Below are 15630 nucleotides of genomic sequence, written 5' to 3'. Positions count from 1 at the left end.
TAATCCATATTTAATATTTCCTGTATCGCATGAGACCTCATTTGATTGTACTACAATAGTAACTAGCCTTCTACAAGCATTATCAAAAAACGTTATTCGGCACCACACAATAATGAGTGTAATGTTTTTGAAAATAAGGTTTGTTCTGAGACAGAACCAGAGAGTAGTGGTGATGCTGATGACTGCAGACCCACACAAAGAGAAACAAAAAGGTTACTTTGATACTGATTAACCAAAATAAATAAATTTAGTTAGGACACTCACTCTTCTAAATTAAAGATTAAAATGAATTTTTCCTGCAAAGTCTCACCCCTCTTCACGTATTCTGATAAAACCAAAGTGCTGGATAACCTGTAAATAACGAAAAAGACCACAAAACGCTGCGTGGATGCTTGAAATCAGAAATATAAACAAAATGCTGGAAAAGCTCAGCAGGTCTGGCAGCATCTGCGGATAGAAAGCAGAGTTAACATTTCAGGTCCAGTAACCTTTCTGAAGAACATAGAATATTCCAGCGCAATACAGACCCTTCGACCTTCAGTGCTGCGCCGACCTGTGGAACCAATCTGAAGCCCATCTATCCGACACTATTCTATTTTCACCCATATGTCTATTAGCTGACCATTTAAATGCCTTTAAAGTTGGCAAGTCTACTACTCTTGCAGGCAGTGAGTTCCACGCCCCCAACTGCTATCCAAGTAAAGAAACTACCTCTGACATCTGTCCTTCAGTTACCATGTCTTCTCTTTTTATGTCACACCCCTGAAGCAGGTGGGATTCAAACCCAGGCCTCCTGGCTCAGAAACAAGGACTCCGCTATGTTTCATTGATCCACAGTGCATGTTTGTTACTCCTTCAAAGGACTCAAATAAATTGGTTAAAAACAATTCCCTTTCATGCAGTCATGGTGACTCTTCCCTACAACTTATGTTTTTTTCTAAGAAGTCAGCTCTTTAAGTGTTTGAATTAACAAGTGTTCCCCAAAACAGATGTCAAGCTAACTGGCCTTTAGTTTCCTGGTTTTTGCCTTTTTAATTTGAGGATTCATATTTGCAAATTCCAGTCTGGTTTAATATTTCCTGAATACATCCATCCTCTCCTTTTAAAACTCCAAGATAAAGATCAGCACCTGCAGACTGGTCAGCCTACGGCTCCATCAGTTCACTGAATCCTAGTTCCCTAGTGATTGCAATTTCATCAAAGCTCCTTTTTCCCTTCCACTACCTGACTTATAGCAATTACCAGAATGTATGGGCCTCGAGTGCAAGGAAACGGGGTTAGCACAGACGGACCAGTTTGGGGTGAAGGGCCTGTCTACATGCTGTAGGACTCTATGACAAACCACTCATTCCAGACATCAATCTCGTAAACCTCCTCCGATTCACCTCCAAGGCTTTTACATTCTTTCCTCAAGTATCTTGATCAAATGGGTCAATGGGCTGAGAAATTGCAGATGGAGTTCAATCTGGATAAATGCATTTTTGCATTGCATTTTTGGTACAACAAAAATTCTCATTTTGTTGCTGGAAAGCCTCAGCAGGTCTTGCTCTCATAATGGATGCTGCCAGACCTGCTGAGTTTCTGCAGTACTTTCTGTTCTTATTTCAAATCTCCAGCATTTTGTTTTTATTTGTTCTGGATGTTGATTAGGACACCAGTGCATTGCTGCTCTGGGCATTGTGCCACATGATGTTTAACCCAAGAGGGGACTCAGCAATGACTTTATCATCTAGTCATCTCCAACATTGCCCCAAGTACAGGCTCTGAAATACAGTCACATTAAGAATTATTAAAGCCAAATGGTAGAACCTGAAGGAATCAAATAATAAAATGGTACACAAGTCTCTCACACAAATCCAAGCTGGCCTGATTCCACCTTCACCTGTGATGAGTACCACCATTCCTGATCTGCGGCCATCAAAATCCTGGCAGTATCACCCTAACAGCATTGTGGGACCATTTTCACCACACAGACTGCAGCAGTTCAAGGAGGTGGCTCATTGTAAACGCCAGTCTTGCCAATGGCACCCCAAGCGGAAATGAAAAGGACATTTGTTTTTTTTTAATGGAAACTTAGGAACATTTTGTACAAAAATGTGGTGAATTAGGAATAACCAATACATGGTAAATAATACTGCAGCAACTGAACAAACCAAGAGCAAGATTATCACATGCATCTTTTCAACAATAAAGCCAAATTACAGAAATTTTAAACATACAAACAGCAGTTAACACATGGCATCAAAGGTAATCGAATACAGAGGAGCCTCATATATCCAAACAACACGGGCAGGGAGTATGGTGTTTAGATAATTGCATGCTGGATAACAATTTAGCCAAGCATAATGGAGCTCGCTCTGTAGTTTCCTCCTAAATGCAGTCAATACTTTCATATGTGGATTGTGCTGGATAGTATAGTTTGAGGTAATAAGTCTGGTTCATTGTAGTGTTTGGATCTGTAATATTAAACCAAAAACGGACATTGTACACCCACCTGCTGCAGTTTACCCAAGTGAGCCATGTAAACAGCTTGTGCCTGCTTTGAGATTTTCTTGACGACATCAGATGTTCATTCCGAAGGGGCTCTTGTTGGTACAGTGGTAGTGACCCTATCTCGAAGCAGACAGAATTGGGTTTGATCCCACCTGCTCCAGAGCTGTGTCACGATGTCTCAACGGAAAACATCTATAGGACCATTTCTGAACAGCATTAAAAGGTTCATGTAAAAACAATGTTTTAACATTCTGCTCAGTAACACCGTGGTCAGAACGGAGAGCAAGGTTTGTAGGCATAGCAGGCAAACTGCAACAAACCAATAGCAGTCCTACAATCCTACTGACTCACAAGCCATTGTGAACATCCAAACTGGTATCCCTTGACCGATACAATATTAGCTTGCAGCATCTGTCTCCCACAGAGTGTCTTTAAAATGGTCAAACTGCTTCCCGTTGAGCCTTGCGAAAACCAGGAACGATGACTTAGTTTCAGGATCACACTCATACCTTGTTAGATCAACATTAACGAATAAAGGTCGGGCAGTCAAATATGGGTCTTGCACTGGCCACTGTAAACCCAGGTGATGACGATGAAGCTGAAAATGAGAAATATGGACATTAAATCGGTTGGAAACGGGATGTCTTACTTTGTCAATGCAACATACTGTGCCCAGTTCTGGTCACCTAATTATTGGAAGGATGTAATGAAGCTGGAAAGGATTCAGAAGAGATTTACCAGGGTGTTGCCTGGTATGGAAGGTTTGAGTTATAGAGGAAGTTTGGAAAGGCTGGGATATTTTTCACTGGAGCGTAGGAGATTGAGGGGCAACTTGATAGAAGTTTATAAAATAATGAGAGGTACAGATAAGAGTTGATGGTACAGGTCGTTAGGATATAACACATTTCATCAAGGGGAATTTGCTATTACGCAATTGATGACTTGGGGACACTGTTTGTAAAGTGCAAACTTTTAGAACGTGTGTTGGCTGTAATGTGATTACATCAACACCTTAAGCGCTGTTTCTAAAGCCTAATTTTTTCTATAACATAGGGTTGCACAAAAACACAATCATCGCGTTATAGAAGAACTATCTGCAGTTGTCTTTTCCCAAGTTGGGGAATTTCCATAGGAGGCACATTTTAAAGGTGAGAGGAGAGGAGAGAGAATTTAAAAAAAGACATTAGAGGCAAATAAGAGGGTGGGTTTGTGTTGGAATGAACTTCCTGAGGAATTGGTGGATATAGGTACAATTACAATGTTTAAAAGACATTTGCATGAATACATGAGTAGGAAAGGTTTGGAGGGAAATGGGCCAGGAGCAGGCAGGGGTCTAGTTTAGTCTGGGATTCTGTACTCGGCATGGACTGGTTGGACTGAAGGGTCTGTTTCTATGCTCTATGACTCTGTATATAGAGGTGTGAAATAAAACTGAACAAAATATTAGTTTCAAAAGTAGTTTAGGAGCGAACAGAAAAATCTTATATTGTAGGCTCAAGGCCATCATCTTTGTCAAATTAATGATGACCCCTGAGCAGACTGACAGAAACGAGATCAATTCTGGGACAGCAGAACAAAGATTACTCAATAAAAACATCAGCAAATACATTCTCTCAAATAAGACCAGCTGATGGATACTGAACCACACTGAAAATAACATGGAGCACAATTCCAAAGTGCTGTCATTCACAAACTGCACAGTTTCTGCTTCCTTGATAAGAATGCAGAACCAGAGAGGTCAGGCTCAGAGGCAGCAGATCCAAGTTTAAGGTGAAGAATCCTGAAGTTTAACCAGTTTAAAGTCACAGCCTACCAACGGATTCCACTTGCAGTCCATCTACTAGGAGCACTGGTGCCCTGGATCGCTAGGTGTGGAGTGAGAAGTCACAAGTTACTGAGCCGGCTGGTATGTCCAGCAAAACTGGCCTGCTTACTGAGACAAGAAATAGCGAGTGTGCTACAGAAAGCAGTTCCAATCTTCCACTGGGGAGATGTCATCACATGGGAGTGAGCTCACATCAAAGGCACCTTAATACCCTGGATTCCCATCACAGCAGACTAATCAAGAAACAGCTCACCACTATCTGGAAGTGGGGAGGTGGATTTAATCATGACTTTTAAGAATGTAATTGCATAATCATTTGAGTTGAAAAAATAGTGGGGGTGCAAAGAATGAGTGTTAACTCACTGAGTTACGCTTGCAGAGAGTTAGCACGGAGGTGATGGGTCAATTGGCTTCCTTCTGTGCTCTAACCATTCTAAGTGTGCTCACTTCCAAATGACCTTTCTGTTTGCTCAACACCAATTAGAACAAACTAACCTTTTTACTTACTTTAAATAACACCCCATTTTTGCAGTGCCACACAATGCCTTCGACTTTACCCTCGGGGCTTCCTTCAAACCATGTGATTAGATCAGTGAGGTTGAGCATCAGGGGTTTCTCAATCTGCAGGGAACCGTGAGAAATCAGGAAATGGACAGGTTGCTTCTTATTTCCCAGCCCTGGGATAGAATTAAGAGTAAACCCTTGTCAGTTCCGTACTCACAGGAAGCACATTAGAAACAAAAAAATGAGGAAACATTCAACCAAAATGAGATGGGAGAGAGTGGAGCTGGAATATTCCTCACCTTGTGAAAATCTGTCCCAACTCCAGTTGAAAGTGATCAACAGTCATAGAGATGTACAGCACGGAAACAGACCCTTTGGTCCAACTCGTCCATGCTGACCAGATATTCCAACCTAATCTAGACCCACCTGCCAGCACCTGGCCCATATCCCTCCAAACCCTTCCAATTCATATACCCAACCAGATGTCTTTTGAATGTTGCAATTGTACCAGCCTCCACCGCTTCCTCTGGCAGCTCATTCCATGCATGTACCACCCTCTGCATGAAAAAGTTGCTCCTTACGTCTCATTTATACTTTCCCCTCTCACCCTAAACCTATGCCCTCCTGTTCTGGATTCCCCCACCTCAGAGAAAAATCCTTGTCTATTTATCCGATCTATGCCCCTCATGATTTTATAGACTTCTTTAAGGTCATACTCAGTCTCCAATACTCCAGGGAAAACACCCATAGCCTATTCTCCCTCTCCCTATGGCTCAAACCCTCCAACCCTGGTAATGTCCTTTTAAATCTTTTCTGAACCCTTTCAAGTTTCACAACATCCTTCCGATAGGAAGGAGACCAGAATTGCACACAATATTCCAACAGTGGCCTAACCAATGTCCTGTACAGCTGCAACATGACCTCCCAACTCCTGTACTCAATACTCTGACCAAAGCATACTAAAAGCCTTCTTCACTATCCTATCTACCTATGACTACTTTCAAGGAATCTGATAATGACTGGTGAAGAAAAAATTGTGTCGCTCCTTTCAAATGCTCAGGGAATTCCAGAATACTGTCAACTAGAGTATTACTTTCGACAGGCACTCATTTTATTGCCAATATCATGGGCAGCACGGTGGCTCAGTGGTTAGCGCTGTGGTTAGGTGAATTGGCCATGCTAAATTTCCCGTAGTATTAGATGAAGGGATAAATGTAGGGGAATGGGTCTGGGTGGGTTGCTCTTCGGAGGGTCGGTGTGGACTTGTTGGGCCGAAGGGCCTGTTTCCATACTGTAAGAAATCTAAATCTAAATCGGCAGTGAAGTTCCACAAACAAATAGGATAAAAGATCAATTGATCATCCTGTGGTTAAGTGAGTAATATTAAAAACTTCCTTTGCCGCAAAATACTGACTTACCATGCTGTAAAACTGACTTTTCACCATCTTTGTAAACATATGAACAATCAGTTTAGCTAACCCATATCTTTCATGGGAGCTTTTGTGGTGTACTGAGTAGCGTTCCTGCCTCTGAGCCTTCAGTTCCAGGCCTCATGTCCAGGGAAGATGCGTTCACAATACGGCCAAACAGGCTGATGATCCACCTTTAAATCCTTCTAGCACACACTAATGGCAGGCAGGAGGAACGGTGGAACCTCTACCATCACCAGCCTTGGGGCAGAGAATTAAAGAGAAAGGTTTCTTCTCCTTTCGATTTTGAATCAGTTTCCTGTTCTCTAATTCATAATATTTCCTTCTAATTTGGTCAACAGACATCTCTGGAGATACAAGCTGTGATTCAGCAAGTTGCACTCTCGCCTTAGAGTCAGAAAGAAGGTCCAGACTTCAACACAAAAACCTAGGCTGGCACTCCCAATGCTGTACGGAGGGAGTGCTGCACTATCGGGAGTTTCCATCTTTAGAATGGAAAAGTGAGCATTTGAGAGGGCAGACAGGGCCTTGTTAAGCATCTGATCTGAAAGATGGCACTTTCGGCAGTGCAGCACTCCTGCAGTTCTACACTGAGCATGTCCACCTGGATTGCGTACTCGAGTTTCGGACTGGGATTTGGAGCCGTGACGTGACTCAGAGGAAACAATGCAAAGTGACATACGGCTGACCCCCAAACAAGGTAAGGCTGAGAGATGCAAATTAAAAGTGAAAGAAAATGCAGAATGAATAAACAGAATTCCGCCTACCATACGGATTGCCGTTAATGTGCGTTCCCACCAGCTCCAATGTTTGCTCAAGAAGCTCCATTAACGGAACAACAGTAATTTCTAGAAGGTTCTTCTCCGAGCAGGGTCTCAAAACCAGTGCTAATCCAGCATCATAATTCACAGTAGAAAGGTGCCAGCAGTAGGGTTTGCTCCCTCTCTCTACTGGAACCCAACCTTGGGGATTATTTGGAGGGAAAAGGAGGAATGAAAATAAATTCTTATGATGCTCCAGTGAAGAATCTTAAAACAATATCTAAAGAATGAAAACTCATACCAGGAATGTGGCCATTTTCATCCGGTTGCAGACGGCCATTTACTTGTGGCACTCCATGTGCTGGGATCCAGGATTCAGTGACTGTCCGAAAGTCATCGTCGAGATTCCAAGTGAACTCTGAGGAGGAAATCGAGCAATGGACAGAGGGCACTCAATCCATGCAGTCACACCTATTATAAAGCAGTGTTACCTAGGAATTTGTTAGCTATATCCTTCAACACCATCACTAACTTTCACATTTCAAATACATGCCTTCTGTTATACCAGACTGCTCAGTCTGTTGTTTATATAAACATGGACATTCATGAATGGGCATTTTCAAATTCTCTCCCAATGCTATGCAACAAGAAACATTTGTATCGCACCTTACACCAGCCTTGGGGCAGAGAACTGAAGAGAAAAGTTTCTTTGAGAAAGTGCAGACGACCAGAACCATTTAAATAGATGAGAGGACAAATGGCAAAGAGTTTGATCAATGAGTCAACTTTCAAAGAGTGCCTCGAAGGAGATGAGGGGGCGAGAGGGAGCGCTCCAGAGCTTAGGACCCAGGTCGCTGCTGATACGCCTGCCAATGATAGAGTGAACAGACAAACAGTTGGAAGGAGGAGGAAGAGGATGGCGACGACAACTGGGGAGATGTTGGGCTGGAGCAAGTCACAAAAACAATCGAGACCACTTCAACATCAGTCTCCTTCCCTGAATTTAAAATATCAGGTCACAGCTAGAAAAGGAATAAGGCAAGAATCATTCAAATCCAGACAACCCCCTTTAACATGTAAAAGTGCTCCCTCACTCTAATCACTGGGGAAAAGTACTTTTAAAATTGCAGTAAGTTATCAATATTAAACATAGATGAGGAAATAAAAATGTTCTTGTTACCGGTGCTGGTTTTGGAGGACTGGAATCTCCTGAATCGTTTCTCAGCTTGTTTGGTGGGTTTTCTGTCCAGTCGAGCCCAGAGATATGGTGAATCTGACAATATTTACCAGACATTCATTAACCATTTGAGTTCTGCCCGTTGCTTAAAGCAAACACAACAAAGGATAAAAGGTACAGAAACTTCAGAACTTCACAGCACAGAGAGACCAGACGATGCTCTCTCTCAGAGGTCACCACTGATCACTGTCCCAATCACACAGCGTTGTACATCGAGCAGACAAAAGGATAGGTCCTACTAACCAGGCCATAGAAGAAAAGCCATTATGAGTTCAAGTCGATTGGTGGATATTGCTGGATAATGGTTGAACAAGTGGGATTTGGAGCATGTAAGCTTTTGTTACAAACTCAAACATAGGGAACAGAAAACAGGAAAATAATAGGCTTCAGTGGAACACAGACTGACAAAATGGGCAGACAAGTGGCAGCTGAATTTAACACAGGCAAAAATGTGAAGAGATTGACTGAGCAAGAAAAACCAAGGAAAAGAACATATAAAACTAATGAGTATGATTTTAAAGAAGGTGCAAATCTGACAACTGGGAGTGTTTACACAAGCTTTTGGATATAATGAGAAGTTGAGAAGGGCTGTTTTAAAGGCATTTGGGATCCTTAGCATTATAAACCCCCTGAGATTTGGATTACAAAAGCATAGAAGGAGGGCCTGTTTCCACACTAAGTAATCTAATCTAAAAATAAAGTTATGGTGAACTTCTATAAATTTGTTGCTGGCTCATGTGCAGAACTGAGACCAATTCTGGACATCATACATTAAGAAAAACATCAAAAGGCCTTTGAGCAAAGGTAAAGGAAATTTACCAGAATGGAACCAAGAATGTGAGAGTTCAGTGCAGTGAAGAGTCCAGAGAAAAATGGTCTTTCTACAGCAGTGAAGTTTAAGGTAGATTTGAAATAAAACTTAGAGAGATTGAAAAATAGTGGAATAATCTGTAGTGAGAGAAGGACCAGTAAGCAGGGACACAGATTTAAGTTGTTAAGCAAAAGAATATGAGGAAACAAAATTAGGAGCTAGTCACTACCATAAGGAATGGAATGCTTTCACCATTATCCTGGTCCATATTGGAATTTGTTGGGAATTCAGTTTCTGGATGGTGAAGGGCATAATCTCAGAGTAAGGGATCACCCAGTGAGGACACAATGTGGAGGAATTTCTTCTTTCAGAGGGAAGTGAATCTATGGAATTCTTCACCACACAGGGCTGTAGAAGCTGGCCTTTATGAATATGAAAGTATAGGAAGTTATATTGCAGTTATACAGAATGTCGGTGAGGCTACACAAAGTATTGTGTTTGGTTTTGGTCACCTCGCTGTCAGAAGTATGTTAGTAAACTCGAAACAATGCAGAAGAAATTTACAAGTATGTTGCCAGGACTCAATGGCCTGAGTTATAGGCAGAGGTTGGACAAGCTAGGACATTTTTCTTTAGAGCGCAGGAGATTGAAAGGGGCATCTTATAGGAGTGTATAAGATCATGAGAGGCATGGACATGGTGAATACACAGTCTTTTCCCCAGGGTTGGGGGATTGCAGACTCGGGGGCATCAGTTTAAAGGTTAGAGGGAAAAGAATAAAAGGAAACCTGAGGGGCAACTTCTTTAAAAATTACACAATGTGGTACGCATATGGAATGAGCTCCTAGTGGAATTGATTGGGGGGGGGGGGTACATAAACAACATTTAAAAGGCATTTGGACAAGTACATGGATAGGAGAAAATTTGAAGGATATGGGACAAGCGCAGGGAAATGAGATAAGTGTGGACGGACATTTTGGTCAGCATGGACCAGTTTGGGCCAAAGGGCCAGTCTCTGTGCTTCAGGGCTCTATGAAAGGCTGAAATAAATAGATTTTTAATCAGGAAGGGTATTGAAAAGTTCTAGGAATAAGGTGGGAAAGTGGAATTAAGGATTATCAGATCAACCATAATCTGATTGAAAGGTGGAGCAGCCTATTTCTGCTCCTTCATCTTACAGTCATACTCTCAGGCAATGCTTTCCAGACCGTAACCTATCAGTTTAAATCTGTGCCTTTTCATTCTGAATCCTCTCACGTGTGGAAACATTTTCTCCCAAGTTATTCTGTCCAGAAACCCCTTCATGATTTTGAATAACATTACCAAATCTCTTCTTAGTCTCCTTTCCTCCACAGAAAACAGAGCCAACTCTCCAATTTATCTTCATACTGGGGGGTTCCTCATCCAGAGAACCATTCCCATGAAACTTTCCTGTATGCTTTTGAATGCTAGCACATCCTTCCCTAAGTGTGATGCCCAGAACTGGGAGCAATATCAGCTGACTCCACCTACACTTCCCGCTGCCATGGGAAAGCAAACAAAGTAATCAATCACCCCAACCCACCACCACCCCCGTCAGGCAGAGGATATATAAAAGTTTGTATACACATACAAATAGATTCAAGAACAGCTTCTTCCCCGCTGTTATCAGACTTCTGAATGGACCTCTCAAATTTTACATTTAGTGTTGATCTCACTCTTTGTGCGCCTTCCCTGCATTATATTCCTCGCTCTGTTCTAATACCCTAATGCACTTTGTATGGTATGATCTGCCTGTACTGCACACAAAACACAACATTTCACTATACTTTGGTACATGTGACAATAATAAATCAAACCAATACTCAAGCAGAGGCTTGAATGAACGAAAATTAAAAGTTCAACATCACCTCCTTAAACGCTATTCCACTATTAATAAAGTCTAAAATACCATCTGCTTTAATAACCACATTCTGAATTTCTTCAATGAACTATGCACAATTACAATCAATTATTAATGGGGCGAGATTTTTATTTTAGAGATTAATTTACTGAATTTAAACTCTCCCAGTTGTCACAGTAGCAGCTGAACTCATCTCCAGATCATTAATCTGGGCCTCTGAATGCTAGAACAGTAACATTATCATTATGCTATAGTCTATGCTTTAATGCATTTTTAAAAAGCACTTTTCTCACTTTTTGAAACAATGGCTCATCAGCTGTTACCTTTGTACTTTGTGACATAACAACAGGAGCCATCCACTTTCTCAGTAGCAATCGCATGGTGTATGCCTGCCTCCAGTGCCTTCAGACTTAGCTCTCCGGTCGCCAAAACTCTGTAAGACTGAAAACAAGTTTATAAATGAAGGATCTGACCCAATGGAGTACAAACAGATTAGATTGATGAATCAATCCAGTCAGTGTGGAAATAACCATCTGGAGATCTGGTTGAAGATATGATGAGCAAGCATTCCCTAAGTCGGTTGCAGGAAGTGGCTGTTCAAGCCCTCAATAATTCACCTCATCCCACTTTCCCTGTTGTCCTGCAATTTTCTTTCTCCTCAAATAATCTAATGACCTTTTAAAGCCGGTTTACTGAACTTACACTCAGCACCCCGACCCGAACCACCTGCAGAGGGAACACTCTTGTTTCTTTTCCTAGCTACCTTAAATAGGAAGTGTGTTTCTATCTAGTCTGTCCGCATCTCTCATGATGAGCATCTCGCCTCAACTTTCTCTTCTCCTAAGGATAAAGTTCCAACTTCTCCAATCTATCTTCGTAACTGAAGTTCGTCATCCTAGGAAACATTTGCAACAGCCTCTTCTGCAATTTCTCCAATGCCTTCACATCCTTTCTAAAGTGTGACTCCAGAATAATCCAGTTGAGGGCAAACTAGGGTTTTAGATGAATTTAACAACTTCTCTGAAAAGGAATTTTAATACAGAAGTATTCACAAATGAAATGGTGACTTTTTCCAAAGAAAGCTTCTGTGTAGTTTGTTAAACGATTGTGTTTGCAGTCAATACCACCCATACATGGAGTACAATCAGAGCATTGTTTTTAAACTCATATTTAGCAGAGTGGCAGGTACTAGAAGTAAACATTAATAAAGCTAACAGGGCCAGGATCTCTCAGAAACCACCCTCCCCAGCACCAGCCAAACTACGTCTTAGTCCTTGTTCGGACGTTCTGGCAACGATGCATTCTAGCAAATGTTTTTTGACAGTCTGCTCAAAGAACCACCCAATAGGATCCACCCTCTCCTTCTCCCACAGGGTCTCAAGAATGCTACGTGCTGACCACTTCCTAATGAACTTGTAGCCAAAGGTTTCTTCATTTACAAACTTGTCCATGATAGACAGTCCGACTACTCGGTGCGTTCTGCAGCAACGAGGCCTGACCCATCCTTCACAACATCAGGGACAGGTAGAGCCTCAGCAGTGACAATTGGTGTTTGTATACCCAGAGTGTATACACAGCTTGATGCAGCCATACACAAAGGAGGCCATCAGGGGGAGGGCAGCGTTGGGTACATTTTTTCCCTCCCCTTTAACCAGAGTTTTATACATGGTGTCCCTGCAGACTCAATCCATTTTTCAACCTCCAGATGAAGTGAAAGATGGCTTGGGTAATTGCAGTGACACAGGCTCAGGGAATGGGCCAGATATGTACAACACTGACAGGAACTCATATCTGGAGAGAGAACAGTGCTCCCATCAACCCAGTTCCTGTATCACTTTGGCAATATGCTCCTCCCAAGATTTTGCACATGTCCCAGATCCTCCCAACACCATAAATGTGACCTGACGGTGAAGTGGATAAAGGATCAGTCAGGCCAATTCTCAAAGAACACGGCTTCACTCTTTCCTTGAGTCCCAAGGCCAATTCAGATTGTTTGAGATACTCTGGAGTCTGCGCAGAGCGAGCGGATCACAGCAGAAAACAGCAACATCATCCACGTACAGAGAGGCTGTGACCTGCAGGCCTCTGCTGCCAGGAATAGTCACCCAACTCAGGCTTGCATCCTTCCTGATGGACTCAGCACAAAGTTCCATACAACACAGAAACAGCCTTGAGCGACTGTCTGTGTGGAGTTTGCACACTGCCCCTGTGTCTGCGTGGGTTTCCTTCAGGTGCTCCGGTTTCCTCCCACAATCCAATGATGTGCAGGTTAGGTGAAATGGCTATGCTAAATTGCCCATGGTGTTCAGAGATGTGTAGGTTAGGTACAGTAGTCAGGGGTAAATGAAGAGTAATAGGTTAGGGAAATGGGTTTAGATGGAATACTCTTCAGAGGGTCAATGTGGACTTGTTGAATGGAAGGGCCTGTTTCCACACTAAGGTTTCTAAAAAAACTTCTTTATAAACCACATTGCTGGTCACAGAAGCTTAATTGCCTGCGACATTTCCTAAATTATAGTGGGGGGGGGGGGGAGGAGGAGGAGAAGAGAGAGGAGGTGAAGCTATGCTTTCGGATGCAATTCATCGACTGTGACACATTTTATGGCAACATCCAGGTGTTCGCGAAAGGCGCCATCTAAATGCATCTTCGCAACGCAGGAAATCACAGAAACTTTCCCCATCTCTCTCTGTCTAGATATCCTGGGCAGATTCCCATCTTAAACCAGATGGCCGGGTGCTTTTTCGACTTGTAAAATGATGAATTAAAACTGAAAGCCCGGAATTTGCACCTTTGCTCCGGATATGATGAGTACTTTCTCTTTTAAAGTTTTTTTTAAATGACTGCAACCTGGAGAGAGCTCTGCATTTTGCACATGGTCCCTCCTAGACCCAGGCAGTGGCTGCTCCATACCTGGTTATGGCGCTTAGTTGCTGGCTCATCCTTCACTGCGGTGCTGAAAGCGGTGGGGATTTTTTGTTGCACTGAGCCCGGCCGCTGCATGGTTCTCTCCGCCGGGGTGCAGAGCTCGGAATGCGGGCAGGAATCAGCGCCCGGAGCCGGGCGGGCCGGCCGTCACCTCCCTCCTGTACACACACACACACAAAACAAACAGCCGTTAAACTGGATCAATGCAACCGCAAAATAAATGCAGCCTCTCTAACGTTCTGCATTAATGATGGAAACGCTTTAAAGAAGCTCCAACGCCACCAGCCCCGCGCAGATTCTTGCGCCTCCCCGTTCCCTTACGCCGAAAGTGCGACAATTCCACCCAGGCGCCTGCGCAACTCCGCTGGAGTCTGTCCACAACTAACGCTGTGAGCTGTAACTCCCTACGTTGCAGTAATCCCGAGACAGCAGAGACCAGGACCTGATCACTTAATTACAATGTGCGGGACCACGGGGTAAAAAGGGCTGGAGATTGGCGTTGAGTTAAAATGCTCAGAGAGCTGGCGCAGAAACGATGGTACCGTATACAGATTCTAAAGCCTTCTTAAATGTTTAAATTGGACTTCTTCCATTACACTTACAGGCAGTCATGATTTGGAGATGGCCGGTGTTGGACTGGGATGTACAAAGTTAAAAATCATACAACACCAGGTTATAGTCCAACAGGTTTAATTGGAAGCACTAGCTTTTGGATCGACCTGCGCTCAAAAAGCTAGTGCTTCCAATTAAACCTGTTGGACTATAACCCTAGTGCTTCCAATTAAACCTGTTGGACTATAACCTGGTGTGTGATTTTTAACTTACAGGCAGTGCATTCCAGACCCTAACTACTCAATGAATGAAAAATGTTTTTTTTCTTTCGCAACTGTACTTTTTGCAAATGTCTTTAAATCTCTCGTCTTGTACTTATAACTGGTGGGAATAGCTTCTCCCTATCTACTCTATCCAGCCTGCCCAGGAGTTTGGAAACCTCTATCAGATGTACAAAGCTAAAAATCACACAACACCAGGTTATAGTCCAACAGGTTTAATTGGAAGCACTAGCTTTCGGAGCGCTGCTCACACAACCACCTGATGAAGGAGCAGCGCTCCGAAAGCTAGTGCTTCCAATTAAACCTGTTGGACTATAACCTGGTGTTGTGTGATTTTTAGCTTTGTACACCCCAGTCCAACACCGACATCTCCAAATCATGTCTATCAGATGTCCTCACGTCCTTCTGCTGTCTAAGGGGAACTTCAGTAACAGTTGCAGTTCCTGTGGGCTGGCAGAAATGTGGATTGTATGTTTGTCATTATGGCTATCCCACAGACAGAGAAAGAACAACTGATGACTAGCAATGCTCAACATACACTGGAGCAGAGGGTGAATCGCCCCTACAATCCCCAAATCACCCGGGAAATTGAATTAATTACCCCTGCCCAAAAAATAGAGTGGAACAGAATGCAAAGAGCTACTCCTTCAATCAGAGGTTGCTTATCTTATGAGATGATTTTCTCTTTCCACATTAAGATGTGATTTGGGGAACAGTAAACACCTGGGAAAGTATGTACCATCAGTGAGGGAGTCACCAGGACTACAGGATGGTCATGGTCCAAAAGCAGGTTGGGAGAGAGTCATTTAGCTGCCACAACCTGTCTGAGGAAGGTATGTTCAGGGTGATGGTCTCTTGTATGTAGAAGCATGTTATTTTGAGAGAAAAAAACAATTTGCTAACATGAGGTTATTGTGACAATTTAAACA

At 42.8% G+C, this 15630-nt stretch overlaps 1 protein-coding gene across 5 annotated transcripts; it reads right to left on the bottom strand.

Moving 5' to 3' along the window:
• Positions 1–2040: 2040 nt before the first annotated feature.
• c19h12orf29 (chromosome 19 C12orf29 homolog) lies at positions 2041–14510 on the bottom strand. 5 transcript variants are annotated; one of them, XM_043709882.1, is made up of 8 exons: positions 14471–14510; positions 13854–14026; positions 11266–11383; positions 8194–8286; positions 7315–7431; positions 7020–7214; positions 4826–4995; positions 2041–3091 (listed from the first exon to the last, which is right to left on the bottom strand). In XM_043709882.1, the coding sequence occupies exons 2-8, from the start codon at positions 13941–13943 to the stop codon at positions 2891–2893; spliced, it is 984 nt and encodes a 327-aa protein (XP_043565817.1). In that variant the 5' UTR covers positions 13944–14026; positions 14471–14510; the 3' UTR covers positions 2041–2890. The 5 variants fall into 5 exon arrangements, with proteins under 5 accessions (XP_043565817.1, XP_043565819.1, XP_043565818.1 ...); XM_043709884.1 differs by lacking the exon at positions 14471–14510 and adding an exon at positions 14311–14389; XM_043709883.1 differs by lacking the exon at positions 14471–14510 and adding an exon at positions 14255–14322.
• Between the last annotated feature and the right edge of the window lie 1120 nt (positions 14511–15630).

Source organism: Chiloscyllium plagiosum, chromosome 19 (genome assembly GCF_004010195.1).
Source record: "Chiloscyllium plagiosum isolate BGI_BamShark_2017 chromosome 19, ASM401019v2, whole genome shotgun sequence".
Classification (NCBI taxonomy): domain Eukaryota; kingdom Metazoa; phylum Chordata; class Chondrichthyes; order Orectolobiformes; family Hemiscylliidae; genus Chiloscyllium; species Chiloscyllium plagiosum.
Note: the sequence above shows the minus strand (reverse complement) of the source record. Positions and strands in the feature narration are given on the sequence as shown.

Coding starts and splice junctions, on each gene's coding strand:
- c19h12orf29 (XM_043709882.1), bottom strand. CDS start 13,943: ATGCAGCGGCCGGGCTCAGTGCAACAAAAAATCCCCACCGCTTTCAGC. Junction 11,384..13,853: donor CAACTAAGCGCCATAACCAG/GTATGGAGCAGC, acceptor ACTTGTTTTCAG/TCTTACAGAGTTTTGGCGAC. Junction 8,287..11,265: donor TTATGTCACAAAGTACAAAG/GTAACAGCTGAT, acceptor AAATATTGTCAG/ATTCACCATATCTCTGGGCT.